Source organism: Mastigoproctus giganteus, chromosome 11 (genome assembly GCF_048544385.1).
Source record: "Mastigoproctus giganteus isolate SK-2022 chromosome 11, ASM4854438v1, whole genome shotgun sequence".
Taxonomy (NCBI): domain Eukaryota; kingdom Metazoa; phylum Arthropoda; class Arachnida; order Uropygi; family Thelyphonidae; genus Mastigoproctus; species Mastigoproctus giganteus.
This window is the reverse complement of record NC_143585.1, coordinates 21,848,206-21,866,621: the sequence shown is the minus strand read 5'-3', so window position 1 is coordinate 21,866,621 and position 18,416 is coordinate 21,848,206. Positions and strand designations below refer to the sequence as shown.

The following is an 18,416-nucleotide window of genomic DNA, read 5'->3' as shown; positions in this document are numbered from 1 at the left end:
GATGCACAAACAGACAGAGGATATTATTATTTAAAAAAAGAAAGTCACAAGTTTATTATTATTATTTATTTTTTAAAATTTATGCAATAATTTTACTATAGTGCAGGATATCAGGTCAAAATAAGAAGAAATTAATATTTAAAAGCATTTACGTATAGAAAGTTTTAATTTTTACAAAATTTCAAGATGGAACTCATTCCACAGAGCTGGCTGCTATTGAAAATTTGTTATGGGGAGACCCCATTCATAGAGGGTTGTGATAAATGGCTATTCCTCAGATTAGGTTGATGTAAGAAGTGGGGTTCCGCAAGGATCAGTATTAGGACCACTGTTGTTTTTAATTTTCATAAACGACATTGATGAAGGGATAGAGGGCATGATGTCTAAATTTGCAGATGATGTTAAAATTGGTAGAGTAGTTAATGATCACTGTCAAGCTGAGCTTCTGCAGAGAGATCTAGATAGACTTCAGGAATGGTCAGAAAAATGGCAGCTATGCTTCAATCCAACAAAGTGTAAGGTATTACACCTGGGAAACAGTAATCCCAAAATAACTTATTCACTTGGTGGAGTTCAACTAAACCCAGTACTACAGGAAAGGGACTTGGGTCAGATAAGGTCAGACATGAAATTCTCTGAGCATTGTAAACAGGTTGCAAGGAAGGCCCACTGTGTCCTATCGATGATTTATCGAACTTTTGCAAGTAGAGATAGGGACGTGATAATTCCATTATATAAGGCTTATGTTAGACCACACTTGGAATACTGTGTTCAAGTATGGCGACCGCACTTAAAGAAAGACATTGAGCTTCTTGAAAGGGTGCAAAGACGGGTAACTTGCCTGGTGAGATCGGCAAAAGGGCATCCTTATGAAGAAAGACTTTGAATATGTGGGTTGCAGAGATTGGAAACTAGACACCTTAGAGGAGATTTGATTGAGGTGTTTAAGGCTCTGAGAGGCATCAGTAAAATGAATGAGGATGAAATTTTCAAGATTATAAATGATGCTAGAACTAGGGGAAATAAATTCAAGTTACGGGGGGAAATGTTTAGATTGGACTGCAGGAAGTTTTATTTTAGCCAGCGAGTTATAAATTACTGGAATAAGCTGCCTACATGGGTGGTGGAGGCTGACAGTTTGGGGAAATTCAAAGGTCATCTGGATAGTACCTTCGGATCAGGGAAGCGCATAGGATGATAGGTTTAATTTCTTTTTCTTTTATTAATTATTATTATTTATTTGTTTATTTATTATTTTTTTTATCATTGTTTTATTCGTTTTTAGGTTTTCTTGCACCATGCGGCCATTACTAATACTAATAAATGCAGTAAATTCACTTGTGAAATGGTTAAGCCAGAATTTAAGATTTTTAGCTAAAATGACGGTGAATGAGAACTGGTATAGATACAGTCCTATGATTCCTTGAATGTGCAGGGTTTAAGCACCACTGTATGCTTACTGCTTTGGTAAGGGCTCATAAAAAGAAAGTTGTGTGCTATTAGTCTTGTGCAATAATTTTCAAAAGCATGCCCATGTATGAAATATGAAAATAGTTAACATGAAATGCATGTTGGATTTGTTCGGGTGCCTATAATTTATAGTGTATATTTACTGCTGAAATGGTTTACATGAAACACTGCTTAACATGAAAATATTGCTTCATCCTAGTAAAAATGAATATGCAAAATTCTTTGGTTAATATGAAATGGTATTTTAGGTTGTTTTTGCATCCTCTCTTAGTCTTTCAAACACTCCCCCATTTGATGATTATAAAAATCATGAAAAAATAACTTCCATCCTTGAGAGTAGCAAGTTTGAACTGAAATGGAAGCATTTATATATAGTAAACTACAAAGATTTAGATTTAGCACTGTTCCAATTTCTGGCCCTATTTTGATGCAAAAGGCAGATTCTTTCAAAAGCAGAGCTGGGAATTAAGTTCAGTTCTAATCAAGCATGGCTGGAATGGCTCAGGAAGAGGAATAGCATTTTTAAAGAATGTTAGAGGTGCATCATGGGGAAGTTTCTAATGAAATGACATTAGATTGGATAACTCCTACTTGCCTTCAACTACTGAAAACTTGTGCAGCCAAGAATATTTATTTATAATGCAGATAAAATGGGCATTTTTGAGCACTGGATAAAACTTGGGCATTTAAAATGTGATCATATCATGGTATCAAAAGAGCTTACTATTGTGATGATAGGTTGCAATTCAGATAGTTTGGAAAAGTTGTCCCTGTTTGTGATAGGAAAGGTTTTAAATTCTCGCTGCTTTAAAGAGTTTAACTGGATAAAGGCACTAGATAAGCATTTTTATGTGAAAAACAGTCACTTTGGGAATGTTTAATCTCTACTGTTTCAGGAATTAAACATTCCCAAATTGACAACTGGCAATGTAACAAAGAAATAGAAATCCAAAGGTGATGTCGAGCCCAAGAAATAGCCAGGTAGGTTAAATACTGAATATAGTAGCCAACATGCCTAGAAACAGTTGGTTAATGTAACTCATCTTGCCATAAGACTCTGTGGAATCTGAGTTTAGAGTTGCAAGCAGCCACCACACCCAGACTAATAACAAACTTTTTCAGTTGAAACAGGAACCAAAATTTTGGCACTCAAGCATCCAAACAACTAGAAGGGAAGAAGTGGTACTTGCACAAGTGAGAATAGGACATATTCATCTGACCCACCTCCATCTACTCACAGGTGATGATCCTCCTCAGTGTTTACACTGCTCAGTATATCTAGCAGTCAAGCATATTCTTATTGACTGTCCTCAGTATCACCAGGACAGAACACCAGTCTTGCTTTCTCTGACTAAACTGCAAGAACCAATATCACTAGAGCATATTATTGGTGATCAGGCAAATATTAAGGAACTTTTCTGTTTTCTGAAAAAAAATTGGAATATACCATTGATTCTGAATTATTTCCTAACACAACTCTATGGACAGGCACACTACAGCCAGTGTATCTTATGCACCATTAAACACGCATAACACACACACACACATGCAAGCAGCCACAGACAAACCTGTGTTTCACCAACACATACAGAACTGCATGCGATGAATTTTTACAGAAGGGCTGCAATTCACAAGCCACACCCAACCTGGACTGTGAAGTTGGGTGGATCAGGAGGAGGTTTGTGGTACTGAGCAATTACACTGGTCAAATGGAATCATGAGTGCTGTGTCCCATGTTGGTCTTCTGGACAATTCTGTGTATCCTGTATTGTGACAATTTTATGGAATCATCCCATGCACATTCCAATGCTGCTCTACATCACAAAGCAAGGATTATGAATGCACATTTTGAAGAGAACAACTATCTGTATTTTATAAGTTAGTTTCATGTAGAGAAATCAGGAATAATAATAATAATAATAATAATAATAATAAAAAAGATGTACCTCTAACCCAGTACACAATTACATATTTGACCCATTTTATCAGTTAAAAAGAAGAGCTATTGAAAATCACTTCACTTAAAAGAGCATGCATACATAACATATTAAGAAGGTTAATACGAGGTAACAAAATGATTAATTCATGTTAAAAAAAAAAAAATAAATAAAATGAAATCAACACTTAAATTGATATTGACAATGGGAGAGGATACTGGAATGTTTCATAATCCTTTCAGATACGACAATATTATTAACAAGCAACTACAACATAAAACAAAGTTACTCTAAAATTCCTAAAATTACATTTAATTCAAAGAATGAGGTAAACTACACTGCTCTTTTTCAAAATCTAGAGTATAAAATCCATTTAAATAAGATCATATATAGAATATTATTCTCACCATCAAAATAACTGGAGTTGAAAATTTCCAAGAAAACTGCCACCACCAATTAACCTTTTTCTTTAGCATGAATTCGATATCACGAACAAAGTTATTTATACCTAGTAATACAATAAACACAAAAACATTTATTTAGAGCTAAAAAAAAAAAAAAAAAAAAAAAAAACATTTAATAAAAGAAATTCACAAAGTTACTTATTTACATAAGCAGCTGCTAATGTTACCTTTAATTGTCATAATTTAAGTAGTAAATTACCATGATTTAATGGTATTTTAAACCCTTAAAATCAGTGAATTTTCCAAATTTAATTTAAAAATTTCACTGGGCAGCGAAATCTGTTATTTATGAAATAACAGATTTTGGCACTCAAGTTTTTGAAAGCTCTAAAATTTCAATATCATTGTAAAATAGCCTTAACTCTTGGTAATTTAAAACTTAATGGATAAGGTTCAGGTTATCTCTCAGATACAGTGCATAACAAAAATCTGTTTATGTTGTATTCTGCGAAAAGATATGTTGAAATGAGTGATCAAATTTTAAAAGGCAAAAACACATATTCCACATATATTTGCAATTATAGGTTTATTGATTGTTATCCAGAGGTGGAAAAAGGATTTCCCACACAAAGGCATAATTCAATTAACTAATTAAAACTGCAAATGAATGGAAGACTGATATGCAGAAGGTTCCCAAAGCTACACCATTTGCATTCACACTTTTTCAGACCAAGCTTAGATTATGTGAGCCAAAGGCTTTCATTATGATATTCAAGCAATGGAGAAGAGGTATTAGGAAAGGCAGGATGCAGCTATGATGGGTGAATACATCTGGTGTTTGGTTCCAGATGATTACAATGATCCCAAAAGAAAAAAAAAAAAAAAAAAAAAAAAGAAGATATTCAAATATCAATGTTTTACTAAAGTGTCTTAGTTTATTTTCCTAGTTGGCAATTGTAACAAGACAATATGAACTTCTTTGGTAAAGGGTAGTATTCTCAAGAATTTATACTTTATACTCAGCAAATGTTTAAGGTGCACAAATACTTTAATTATACATCATACCATTTCTGAACAACAGTTCCTATATATGACCCACATTTCAATATATGATAGTTCCTATATATGACTGATAACTCAACTAATTTAGTGCATATTAGTTTCAAGCTTATAAAAGAATCAGAAGACATTGATCTCCCATATTCTTGGGCTATTAATATGAACTGCTCCAGTTTCACTATGAATGAATAAGGAATAGGACTTCCCAAATAACAATACAGCTGACAGCTGTATTGTTATTTTCCACTACCCTGAGTGTAATACCACACAGTTGGTATGTTAATCTGGGAATACTGCTACACATATGCTGTACCTTGCATTTGTCAATGTTAAACTTCAACTGCCAGTTCTCGGCCAATCTGCCTAATTTTTCTAGATCTTGTTACAGTAGCATAGCTTGAATACTATCAATAACCACCCTGTCAACTTTTGTACCATCTGCAAAATTAGACATTGAGCCTGATATCATTAATAATAAAACAACAATGGGCCTAGCACTGAACTCTGAAGTCCATGAAGAGCAGTGTCCATTAACAACCACTCTTATCTTCTAAAGCTCAATCATGACTTTATCCATCATCCCATAGCAATAACTTGCTCTTAATACCACTGCTCCAATTTGCACAGCAGTCTGTTATGTGCAACAGTATCAAAAGCTTTCCTAAAATTGAAGTATATGGAATCAAAATCATTTTTTTTTCATCGAGTTCTTTTGTTACTAATCAGATTGGCCAGAAAAGATAGGCTGTTAACAAATCCATGCTGTGACTGCAGTATAAATGCACTCTTTCATTTTTTTTAGTAGACTTATAAAAGAATATCTGAAAAAAAGTGCTCAGAAGCACAGCATTTAACAAGACATTTAATATGTGAAATATCATTTTATATAAATAGCTGACTGTAACAAAGATATTACTGTTGTAAAAATTAAAAAAACAAAGGATTAAATTGACTGTTATTTTTGTTACTCACTCAGAATCAAATTTAATTTTCATGTACTGTATTCATTAAATGCTTTGATAAAAAGGATTATTTAAACACTTACCATATATCCAGCTAATGACGAGAGATTCGATAATGCAAATTAAAATCACAGTTAATGTTGCACTGTACCAGTCTAGCATTGTTAAAATATAAATACCACCCTATAAAAAAAAATTAAAATACACAATTTAGAGATGTTAATATAAACAAAAAGAAGCAAACTGAAAAAAAAAAAAAAAAAAAAATTTTAAAATTTAAACTAATTAAAAGATGATTACATATCTTATTCAGTAACTTATATAAAATGGCAGATATACAGAATATTTTATTAAAAACAGACTAATGTTATTTGGTCATCTCATCTGAGGTAAGATATAGGAATTTGCTTCAGAATGACAGAGTATTAGTGAAGTAAATAAACTCCAAGGATAAGGGGGGGGGAGTATTCTAATCTGGTTCTTTCAGTGAGTGACAAAGTTGACATTGTAAACAAGTTAAAGAAAGATAAATCTGCTAAAAAAATTAGCAGGAAATATGAAGATAGAATTTATGGCAGAAATAAAAAAAAACAAAACAAAACTGACTTCTTAATTTGTTTGTTTTGGAACAGGACACTGAAAGTTCAGTTTTAAAAGTATATAACAGCCAGGAAATGAGAAAGTTAACAACATCTTTTACAGTCAGGACAGCTAAGGAACTTGAAACTTCCTTAATGTAGCTAGAAATTATTCATTTTAGTCATAAATTACATTTTATTATATGCTTTTGTTGACTATTGTATTAACATTTTAAAACATATTATATATTCAGAATACCCAATTTTACAGTATTGTAACAGTTAATGTCAAATTATCCAGATCATCTCAATCCCAGTTATTTCAGATAATTGGCACTCAAATGTAGTTAAGTATCAATACAATTCAAAGTACAAATTGACAGCTAGAGATGTTCATAATTTTTTTTTTTTTTTTTTTTTGTATTCATGTTTAAAATATGTTGATGGAAAGATACAATACTTTTGAAAGCATTGGATATACCTTCAGTATTAGTAAAGTAGGCTCAATCAGCCACAGACAAAGTAGCAATGTTTAGTAAATGTCGCAGCAGAGTCTATTCATTTAGACTGTTGTAAAGGGTGATAATAAATAAGTCTGTTAATTACTACTGAATCTGAGATTTCTTCTAATATTCTCAATTTATCTAGAAAATGATGATGCAATTTTAAAACAGGCAGAACATACCCAATTTTAGCAGTAAATTACAAATGAAAAGTGTGCAGGTTATCTAAATATAGAACCAGTGTATATTAAAAAGAACATTTCTTTATGAAAAGGCTGAACAATTTGCTAAATATCTCATTTACAAAGGAATTAAAACAAATAATAGATAGCCAATAAATTTCCAAAAAAAACAATATTGTTTTTGGATGTGACTGAAGCCTATTCTTTTGAAAATTTCTTAAATGTTAACAGTAATAATGAAATTTGTGAATTGTGCCTAACTGATGTAGATAGTTTCCTAGATATAAACACAGAAAGAACAAGATGATGATACAGAGGACAACAATGATGATGCAGAAGAAGGAATTAATGTGCTTACCTGCCAGGAAACTCAGTTTATGTATGCAGTTTACTGTGCAGATTTATTGAAGGCCTTCTGACTGCAACAGAAAATAATTTCTGTGCAAATAAATCATACTCTAGAATTTGGGGAATGGGAAGTGATGAAGGAAATGCACCAGACTTTTCTTACTGAATATTTTAGATAAAGTATGTGTTTGAGAATTTAAGGTTACATTTATTAAAAATGTGTAAATTTTTTTTTAAAAATATGAGTAGCAAAATTTGATAAATCAAATTTTCCACAACTATAAATGTTTTTATTTCTCTTCAAGTTAGGGAATTTACTGTATTAATTAATTTAGTAGTTAACTTGTTAAAAGCTAATTATTTGCTTGCTTTTTAAGTAATGTTAAGTAGTGTTAAGCTTTCTGAAAGATTGTATTAAGTACTGTATGTTGCAACATATAAGATGACTTTCGAGACACTACAAATTGTCTGAAAATTTAGGATTGACTTATATTCACAGTATAAAATCCTAAGATTGAATTAAAGACATGTGATTATGGTGAGAAAGACAAATTAATACCAATCCACTTACAATTTATTACAGGTAACCCTCTTATAACACAGTTTTAGGTTCCTGTAAAATGTTGTGTTATGCGAAAACGTGTTATACAGGACTAAGAAAAAGTAAAAAAAAAAAAAGGAGTTACGTTCCAAAAACTAACAAAAATACACTATTTCATTAACAAAATGTTAGCAAAACTAACAAAAATACACCATTCTAGATTTCGTGTACCTCTGCTCTCTTTAAAAAATCAGTAATTTGGGTTTGTTTGCTCCCTTTTGAACTTTGGGCTCCTTTCATTCAAGAATCTGCATTCAAAAAATAAGATTCTAATTGCTCGGCTAACTTTATGCCCCCCCATGCTTTTTAGCGTAAAATTTGTAAGTTGAGAATTTATCTGCAATATCATCATCTGAATTGATTTGATTTTACCTCCAATGCCATTTGCACCAAATCCACTACGCCAGCTTCTTATTCTACCAGTAATTCTTGAACATCTTCAGTAATCATGTTTTTTTTTATTTTCTTAGGAGTATCAGCGACTAAGGCCAAGTTACTCTGTGTATATTGTCTATAAATTGCATGTGTCCTGAAGTCGATTTTCTGTTTTGCTGGAAGAAAAACCCGAGTTTCTGGGAGTAAATAACCATGCTACCTTCACCAGACTAACTCAGCCACTTTGTGAAAAAGACCCATAAAAATTCCTCCCTTCATCGACAGGATTCGAACTCGGGTCTTTTCCAGCTGGTGTGGGGAGGAGGGCGATTCTATCAACTGTGCTACCCACAAGGGCTTCAGTAGTCATATCATCAAACCTTCTCCTCCAACCAACATAGCAAGTTCTACTATTGCACCGATTCCATTTTCGGCCCATTCGATCATATTTCCTGAATGAACTGACTCTGGCCATACATTTTTCCACACACATTTAACGTTGATAGTTTTACTTCTTTGAGCGATAAAGCTATGATTTTGATACAGTCCACAATTGAGAAATGTTTCCATGCCTCCATTACTTCAATAGATTCGGAATTAATTTTTTCCAAAATCGATTGTAACGATTTTCTGATGGAATGAGTTTTAAAGATGGATATAATGCCTTGAAATAATGACCGAATGAAAGAAGTATTAACATAATACAACTGTGGTGGTAGGAACATAACTTCAATGTCTGGATGACTTAAATCTTTTGGATGGCCTGGTGTGCTATCCAATCGTAATAAAACTTTGAAATCTAGATTTTCCACAAGTTCAACGAGTACAAGTTCAGTAGCACAGAACATAACACGGGAATTTCCCAACAAAATAAAATACAGGGATTTCTCAATAATTTTTTTTTGACTAGTGAGTCAACAGCAGGGATTCAAAAAGAGTGGAAACGTTGAAAAATTACATTTAACATAATAGCAAGGTTTTCCCTGCACAAAAGCTCAAAAATACCCTGTTTATGCGAGGTTTACCGAAATTCTCTAACCATGTTAGAGCGAAATTGTTTTATATAAGTACTGTGTTGTAGAAGTACCGTGTTATATGGGGGTTGCCTGTACATATATACATTTTTATTTTTTTTTTTTCACAGAAATATACATTGTTTCTCTCTTTCTAATACTAAAGAATTTGTTCATCTTCTACATCACATAAACAGTTCATGATTTGTGGGGACTTATGGGTCCCAGTTTACTTTGAGTTTTCAAAAAACAAACTTTCAAGATTGTCAATTTCTTACAGCAAATGCAATTCCATACTGAGGCACTGTTTGCAGAGAAATCAATTTGCAGTATAGTACAACAAGGAATGGCTCAGTTGCATAATAAAAATATTCCATATACACATATATAGAAATGTCATCTTCTGCATGGAGAGATACTATGTATGCTTACCAATTTCTTTAAAGTTTAATGTGGAGTGTAATAAAATGTCACAATGTAAATTTTTAAAATAAAGAGCAGAAGTAACGGAATTGGTAAGAAAAATATACTGTGAGAAAATACAGTATATTTAAATTACAGCATTTAAGATAAAGAGCAGAAATAACTGAATTAAAAAATAGACAGTGGTTGTTAATGTAGATTTTACTGAATTACATCACTATGCAATATGCAAAAGATGACTATAAGACAAGAGGTCAACTTGTATGATGAATATATAATTAAGCACAAATTTTCAGGGAAATATTAAAAAAGCAAACAAACAGAAAAAAAAAAAAAACAAACCCACCAAAGTCTTACATGCCAGAATATACTGTAAGTACTTTTAATCCAGTTCTATTAATCTGCAGAATATCTAGGGTTTACATTGGTTATACTTATGTAACTGCTGTTTTGCAAAGTCAAGGCCAATTATTTATTATTTTTTTAAAATTTCTTTTTATTTTATACATAATTTAAAATTTTTTCTGCCAATCTACTTTTATCAGCTGAATTTGAGTGTTAGTTAAATAAACAGGTTTTTAAAACATGAATATACACTGAATGGTCAGGCTAGTTTATCAGGTACACCCCAGTCTGCTGCTTCAGAGAGTATCATGCATTTGTTATCATGGCTGTTAAGCCATCCTGCTGGTTTTTATACACAACAGTGTACAGAAAGCACTGAGTGTGTAACAACCAAAAAATATCTGGTCAAAGCAGCCATGTTGCTGGAGATAGTTTATTGCTGTGAAAGGCCAATGGATATCGAAAAGTCCAACAGATGGGCAAAAATTGTCAAATGACCTCCCAGTACAACAGTGGTGTGAAAAGGGATATACCAGAATGCACAATGTATCAAATTCCATCATGGATAAGGCATAGGAGCATCCTCACTATGTTTTACTCCTGTGTACAGATACAGTTGGTACAGAAATGCTAACACTAGACATTCACAAAGTGAAAAAAATGTCACCAGGTCTCGTAAATCCTAGTTTCACTTGTTCCATGCCAATGACAAAATTATGAATACGGTGACAACAAAACGAATCAATGATGCATCATGCCATGCTTTTTTTTTTTTTTTTTTTGTTAGTTGTTGGCGTATTGGCTTCTGTGGCCATAATGCACCTCCTAAATTTTTTGCACTACTCTGATCCAAGCCCGAGGCAGGATTTGAACCTGTGACCTTTGGGTTGCCAGGCAGGTACTTTACCCACCCAGCTAGCCCGGTTAGCGCATCATGCCATGTATCAACACTATAAACTGGTGTAGTACCTACATATTGGTAGATCAATGTCTGAATGGTACAGTCTACTTGGTTTCAGGAGCATGAGTGGCTTTACCATACTTTGCTGGCCTGCAGAGTCACTGAATCTTAATCTGATCAAGATTCAGTGGGATTAGGTGGAACAAGCTGTTCATGGCAGGGGTCCACCACTGCTGGATGCAATCAATGTGCTTTTGGCACCAACAAAGTCCAAGCCCAATGAGGTGAGGCTGTTCCAAAGACTAAAGAAAGTGCTCCTTTAGCCTTTGGTAAAGCTATTAATCAGTATAATATTGACAGTATACATGACAGGTCCTTACTATTAGGTCAGTATTGTGTATTGACAGTATCATGACAGTGTATACTATCAATACTAAGAGGAAAACTAACAGTAAAACACCAAATAAGAATATATCTTAAAAACAGATTGTTAAAAATTCTTACATTTGTAACACAAATAAGTCCAGCAAAAAACATACACAAGCAAATTCCAGTTGAAAGCAATAAACGTCTTTCTTGAATATAATGAGGTAGTTCATCCCAGACAGCAGCAATAACCGTTTCTATGGTAACAAACTACAATAAAAAAAATATCACACTGAGGAAATATCCAAATTCATAAAATATAAAATTTGATAATCCAAAGAATACATTCTATTGTTTTGAAGAGCAGCTGATTCAGATACATGCAGCTGTTAATTTATGCCTCTTGCATCACAAGTCCCCACTTGTGAAGAGGATGCATATTATAAATTTATATTAATAACTGCTATTTTTTGAAAATTTGAGTGAAAAAATAAACCACATTTATTTTATGATTTTTCTCCAAGTAAAAAATTATTCAGTAACATTATTATATATAGCAATATATACAGAATTTATAAAAGTTGTAACATAATAAGAAACTGCACAGGGAAATAGAGTAGGCCAGTAAATCAGAGAGTCTTATAATGGGGGATTTTAATTTCCCAGATATTGACTGGAATCTGTGGGTTGGTCACTCACACACTAGCAAGGCTTTTGTCGATTTATTGGATGATTGTTTTCTACATCAGCATGTTCGAGAGGCAACTAGAGGGAGTAATACCCTTGATTTGATTATCAGTAGTGAGTCTTCATGCATTAAGAATCTGCAGATAGAGGAACCACTAGGTAGCAGTGCTCACAGTGTGCTGAAGTGTGCTACCATCAGGGTTAAAGGGAAGGGTTATTGCTTTCGTAAAGGTGACTACGATGGTCTGAGACAGTATTTAAATTCAATACAGTGGGACCAACCGATGACGTTACCAAGAGCAAATTCAAAATGGGAAGCGTTCAAAGAATTTATCTTGGAAGCTACTAGGCTTTACATACCAACTAAGAAATATTGTTCAAGGTTTAGGCCAAATGGATGTCAGATGAACTAATGAGACATATGGCAGAGAAGAAAAATGCATGGAATACATATAAATCAATGGGTGACATGGAAGCCTGTGATAGATATAAGCTGGTCTGTAACCAATTCACAAAGGAAATTAGGCAGGCAAAGGCAGATTATGAGAAATCCTTGGCAAAGGATGCAAAGAAAAACAGCAAAGAGTTCTTTACTTATGTAAACTCTAGAAGGAGGGGGATGAATCAGATTGGTCCACTTGATATCGATGGTTCAACTGTTGATGATCCTACTAAAGTAGCTAAACAAACTACATGAATATTTTGCATCTACATTCACACATGAGGAGTTATTCAGGGAGGGTAATGCCAGAGGTGAGTTAAACTCTGGCAGTGAGCTAGATAATTTTGTAATAACTGAGAGGAAAGTGGAGGAGAAATTGTTGAAGATAAACTTAAAAAGGCCCACCAGGGGGGGAAATGATCTATCCAGTTATATTAAAGGAGGCAGCAAAGGAAGTAAGCAAACTCTTAGCCATAATTATGAGAGCTTCTTTAGACTCAGGGGAGGTACCCATGGACTGGAGATGTGCAAATGTGACCCCAATTCACAAAGGAGGATCAAAGGGTGATACAAGTAATTATAGACCTGTTAGTTTTACTTCTGTTCCAGGAAAATTAATGGAGGCACTGGTTAAAGAAGCATTGCAGGATCATCTAGACAGGACTTCAGTTATAGCTTGGACACAGCATGGTTTTGTTAAGGGAAAGTCTTGCTTGACCAATTTGATTGGATACTATGATGTGGTCACAAAGGCACTGGATGCAGGGAATAACTTTGATATCATATATTTGGTTCTTAGAAAAGCTTTTGATACTGTTGCACATGGAAGACTGCTGAACAAATTGGAGCAGTGTGGCATTGGAAGCAAATTGCTGCTATGGATAAAGGGATGGTTGAGTGGGAGAAGACAGGAGAGTGGTAATCAATGGACACTGTTCATCGTGGACTAATGTTATTAGTGAAGTTCCTCAGGGTTCAGTGTTGGGTCCGTTGTTGTTTTCGGTGTTTATAAATTATATTGATGATGGTATATCAAGCTTAATGTCCAAGTTTGCACACAATACGAAGGTTGGCATGGTTGTTAAGGACACTAATGAGAGTATGCTGCTGCAACAGGGTCTAGAAAAGTTGAGCAGATGGGCTGAGAGGTGGCAAATGAAGTTTAACATTGACAAATGTAAAGTACTACATATGGGAAGCAGTAACCCCAGAGTGACGTATCAACTCTGTGGTACTACACTGACAGTGGTAGAGAATGAAAAGGACCTGGGGGTAATTGTGCAAGCAGATATGAAGTTTTCTGAGCAGTGCAGACAGTCTGCAAGAGTAGCTCATAGTGTCTTGTTAATGATATACAGGAATTTTTCTAGCAGGGATAAAGAGGTGATTATCCTCTTGTATAAGGCAATGGTCAGCCAACACCTTAAGTACTGTATACAGGTCTGGAGACCTCATTTTAAGAAGGATGTAGAGCTGTTGGAATGAGTACAGAGAAGGGCAACAAGATTTGTGAATGGAACCAAGGGTTGCTCTTACTGGACAGATATTTGGAACGAATGGAGGGTGAAATGGGAGCAATTTTTTTTTTTTTTTTTTTGGCTGATGCTGCATAAGCTTGCTTTCTTGCATCATATGCCTCTACTAATGCTAATTACAGCACAATGAAATAAAACCATAAGAGACCATATTTTTAGTATTAGTATAGAGAATCAGCAAAAAAAAAAAAACAAAACAAAACCCACTTTAAATGTTCATCTCATCTAATAGTTTGCCTAGTTCATCCTTGAATTTTTTACACTACCTACTTTAGAAATACAAGATGGAAGTTTGTTCCACCAATGAACTACCTGCTGGTTGAAGGTAAACTTTTACACATCCATCCTGCAGTCATCCTTCCTCAATTTGAATTCCCCTTGTGTATGGATGTGTGTGTTTGTGCGTGCATGCACTCCAAGCTGCTCTAGCTGTTTAAATGAATTATGAATTATTAAAAAATACCAAATTAATGAAGATTTCATTATGCATATAGAATTAAAATTTCAACATACATATAAAGGAAATAAATGCATTTGCAGTTTGTAAAAACAACACCATTAACATTATAGTGGTTACATAAGTCATTTTGACCCTTTTTAATTTTTTTGTTAATATGTTTTGACTTCTATTTGTGAATCATTTTGTTCACTTAGAGGAGTGCTTTTCATGGCAATCTTTTTTGTCAACGTTTTTCCATTAAAAGCTTGAAATCTATACTAAAGAGAATAAAAATTTGTCAGAGTTACCAATATCTTGTATATGATTTCACAAGGTTATCAGTAGCTTAAAATTCAGTGTTTCTTAATTATAAGAGCTTCCTTACCTGGCTATCTAAACCTAATGTTAACAGCATGAAGAAAAACAAGCAGGACCATAATGATGAGAGAGGAAGAAGAGTTAGGGCTTCGGGATAAACAATGAAGGCAAGACCAGGACCTGAAAGGTTAACAAGAATTAAATTAATTATTAATTATAATTAAAAAAAAAATGAAGATGTGGTGTAATCAACTAAAGATTATCAACTGTAACTAGAACTTTCCACCACATGAGATTTTTCCTGAAAATTGAAAACAGGATTATGCTTGTGGGGGCACTACTGCTACCTACAATCATGCTGTAATTACCGTATTTTAAGGCTTATAAGACGCACCGGCATACAAGACTCACCCTAGTTTTGGCCACATATTTTGGAAAAAATAATAACCCTTCTATTATCCTTCAATACTGTTTACGGTGAAACTAAGAAGCGATCTTTTACCGACTGATGTAAACAAATGTGGCGACATGGCGTGATACGGGACGTAATCAGGGGGTATTATAAAAAAAAATTATGAAATTTTTTATGAAATTTTATAAATATTATGAAATTTATAAAACAAATTGATAAAGAAAATAATAATAATAAAATTAAATACGGTAATATATTTTTCTCAAAATCGTAGTATATGCTTGGGTAAATTTTCAACCAATAATGAAATATTTGTTTCTGAAAAAAGCTGACAGAAGTAACGTAACAGAAATTCTTACTCACCCTAAGACAAATACAGGCGTCACTTTCTTTTTGTAAAAGATGGTTGGAATTGAAAAATCCCGATCCAGTCTAATTAGCCCGCCATACCATAAAAGTGCAAGATCATAGAGGAATACCATAAAAGCGCGAGATCATATTATAGAGGAAGCAAACACATGGGAAAATGAAACAAGTTTTTACTTATGTCTGATTGTGAGATTCATATCACGCAGATTTCAACAAATTTTCCACGAAAAAAAGATTACTGGTATGTATTGTTGCCATAGATTGTAACCACTGATAATTGTTAAAAATATATTTCAACAGATAAATCTTAAGTAAAATTGGTGTGAATTTCAAAGGGAAGTTTTCAGAACTCAGTTTACCGGCACTGCGTCATCGAAAATGCATTGCCAGTAGTCTTTAGGCCTAATCTGATATTGCCCATATAAGACGCAGGGTGATTTTCCGAGTATTTCTTTGCGAAAAAAACCGCGTCTTATAAGCCGGAAAATACGGTAAACTGCATGAACAAACAAAAAAAAATTGCTAAAGAGCAAAAATAAATAAATAAAATGAACTTGAAAGCTGAAACTCTCTGGGATGTGCAACAGTGTTAAATCTTGCATAAGGCAGTGCAACTGCATTCATTCAAGGTGTCACAACTTGCCATATTTTCTGGCTGCAGTTGCATCACCTTATGCAAGGTTATAAGCTTTTGTTATGCACTAATACTAACTCCATTATTGTTAACTCTAACACAACATTACTATTAGGCTTTATCAGTTTTTTTATATATATATATATAAATGACTGCTTAATAGAATATCTCACTTATAATTTATATCACAAAATCGTATACAACTTGGTACGATTAACTGCTTAAACCCATATAATTCCATGGTGAATAATGAAAACTTCTTACATAAGTAGTGGATGATTATGTTTGTAATAGGACTTGTATCCATATTTTTTATGCTAAGTTGAAAAAAGACAACTAATGAAAAGCACTAACTTTTCAAATTGTAAGGCTATTGCTATGTTTCACTACTAATAGGCAACCCTGCTCTAAGCAGAGAAGTATAATTCCACTTATCAGTAATATGGTGTCACCCTCCAGAAGTCCTTTTGGTGCTTATTGGCATGGCACAAGTGGGAGGCCAGGCACCTCACCTAACAACCCAATGATGATTTAATATAGGACAACACAGGGTGGTAGCCTTACAATTTAAAAGAGTAATGCCTTTCATTAGACTCTGGGTCTCTCTCTCTCTTTTTTTTTTTTTTTTTTACCTGTGCTATAAAAAAATGGATGCAAATCCTATTAGAAGGATGTAGATATTAAATAATGAGACTGTTGCATAAAATAAATATAATGAAATATTTCATACCTTGCAAGTTATTCCCTTCAAAATAATTGCCTTGGGTTTACACACACTTTTCCATATGTTCCTTCCAAGCACAGAAACATTTCTGGAAGTTATTGTCTGTAAAGTTTTTAATATTCTGGCAGTTTTTTGATGAATGTCTTCAATGGACTGAAAATGGGTTCCTTTAAGTGCTTTTCAGTTTAGGGAAGAGGAAAAAAAAAAACCACAAGGAGCTAGCAGGGTCTGGCAAGTAGGGGGGGGGGTGCATGTTCACACATAGGGATTTGTTTTTTTGCCAGAAACTGGAAAAGAGAGAGAGTTGTGTGCTGGAGCATCCAATCATTCTTCCACAATTCAGGTCTCTATCAAAATTTTTTTCATGCAGCCTTATCAGAATGTCGAAATAATAGCACCCCAAATAACAGAACATTCGAGCTAATGGCACATTGAGATCAGATGTTTACATACAGCACAGATGTCTTGCAGTGCTGAAAACAGAAAATGGCAAGTGACGTGATTACTACTGTACTTGATTACGTTCACCATTTTGAAAGTGAATTCTGTATTGATATCGTGGATTATACCGCTGTTTTACATTTATTTTAAACTAAAAACCTTTCACTATGGCTTCTAAAGTTAATACACCTCATACACAGAAGAAAAGAAGAACAAAATTAAAGCTTAGTGACAAACTTGATATAATCCAAACTATTATATTAGGGTCACCCAGAAAGTTAATTCATATATCCATGTGTATTGTGTCTGTAAACTGCATGTGTTCTTCGGTCGATTTGCTTGTTTTGCTGGACAAAAACCCCAGTTTCCGGGGAAAAAACTTTGCCATCTACGCCTGAGACTGACTAACCCAGCCGTGGAGTGAAAAATAAATATCCATAAAAGTTCCTCACGTCATTAATGGGATTCGAACCAGGCCTTTTCCACCCGGTCTGGGAAGAACAGTGACAATATCACTGTGCTTCCTGCACAGACTAAACTTGATATAATAAAGAAAATAGAACAGGACATAAGTAGGAGTATATTAATGGCAGAAAATAACATTGAATCATCAACATGTTTTATGTTTTCTATGTGCAGTTAATAAAATTGCATACTTAATCTCACTATTTCTCTATTTCTTATGACTAACTCAGCCAAGGAGTGAAAAAAGCCCATAAAATTTCCTCACGTCATCGATTCAAACCAGGCCTTTTCCACCTGGTCTGGGGAGAACGGTAACAATACTACTGTGCTTCCTCCACAGACTAAACTTGATATAATAAAGACAATAGAACAGGGCATAAGTAGGAGTGTATTAATGGCAGAAAATAACATTGGATAATCAACATGTTTATGTTTTTTGAGTGCAGTTAATAAACTTGCATTCTTAATCTCTATTTCTTAATA

At 33.8% G+C, this 18,416-nt stretch overlaps 1 protein-coding gene across 1 annotated transcript in view; it reads right to left on the bottom strand.

Annotated features, from left to right (window-relative positions):
• Positions 1 to 3,587: 3,587 nt before the first annotated feature.
• LOC150077767 (sodium-dependent proline transporter-like) overlaps positions 3,588 to 18,416 on the bottom strand; it is a 142,799-nt gene continuing 127,970 nt past the window's right edge. Inside the window, exons 14-18 of the mRNA XM_090384356.1 lie at positions 14,956 to 15,068; positions 11,606 to 11,737; positions 5,916 to 6,015; positions 3,815 to 3,915; positions 3,588 to 3,674 (exon numbers count right to left, since the gene is read on the bottom strand). Coding sequence (XP_090240482.1) covers positions 3,588 to 3,674; positions 3,815 to 3,915; positions 5,916 to 6,015; positions 11,606 to 11,737; positions 14,956 to 15,068 — 533 coding nt within the window. The remainder of the gene's footprint in view (positions 3,675 to 3,814; positions 3,916 to 5,915; positions 6,016 to 11,605; positions 11,738 to 14,955; positions 15,069 to 18,416) is intronic.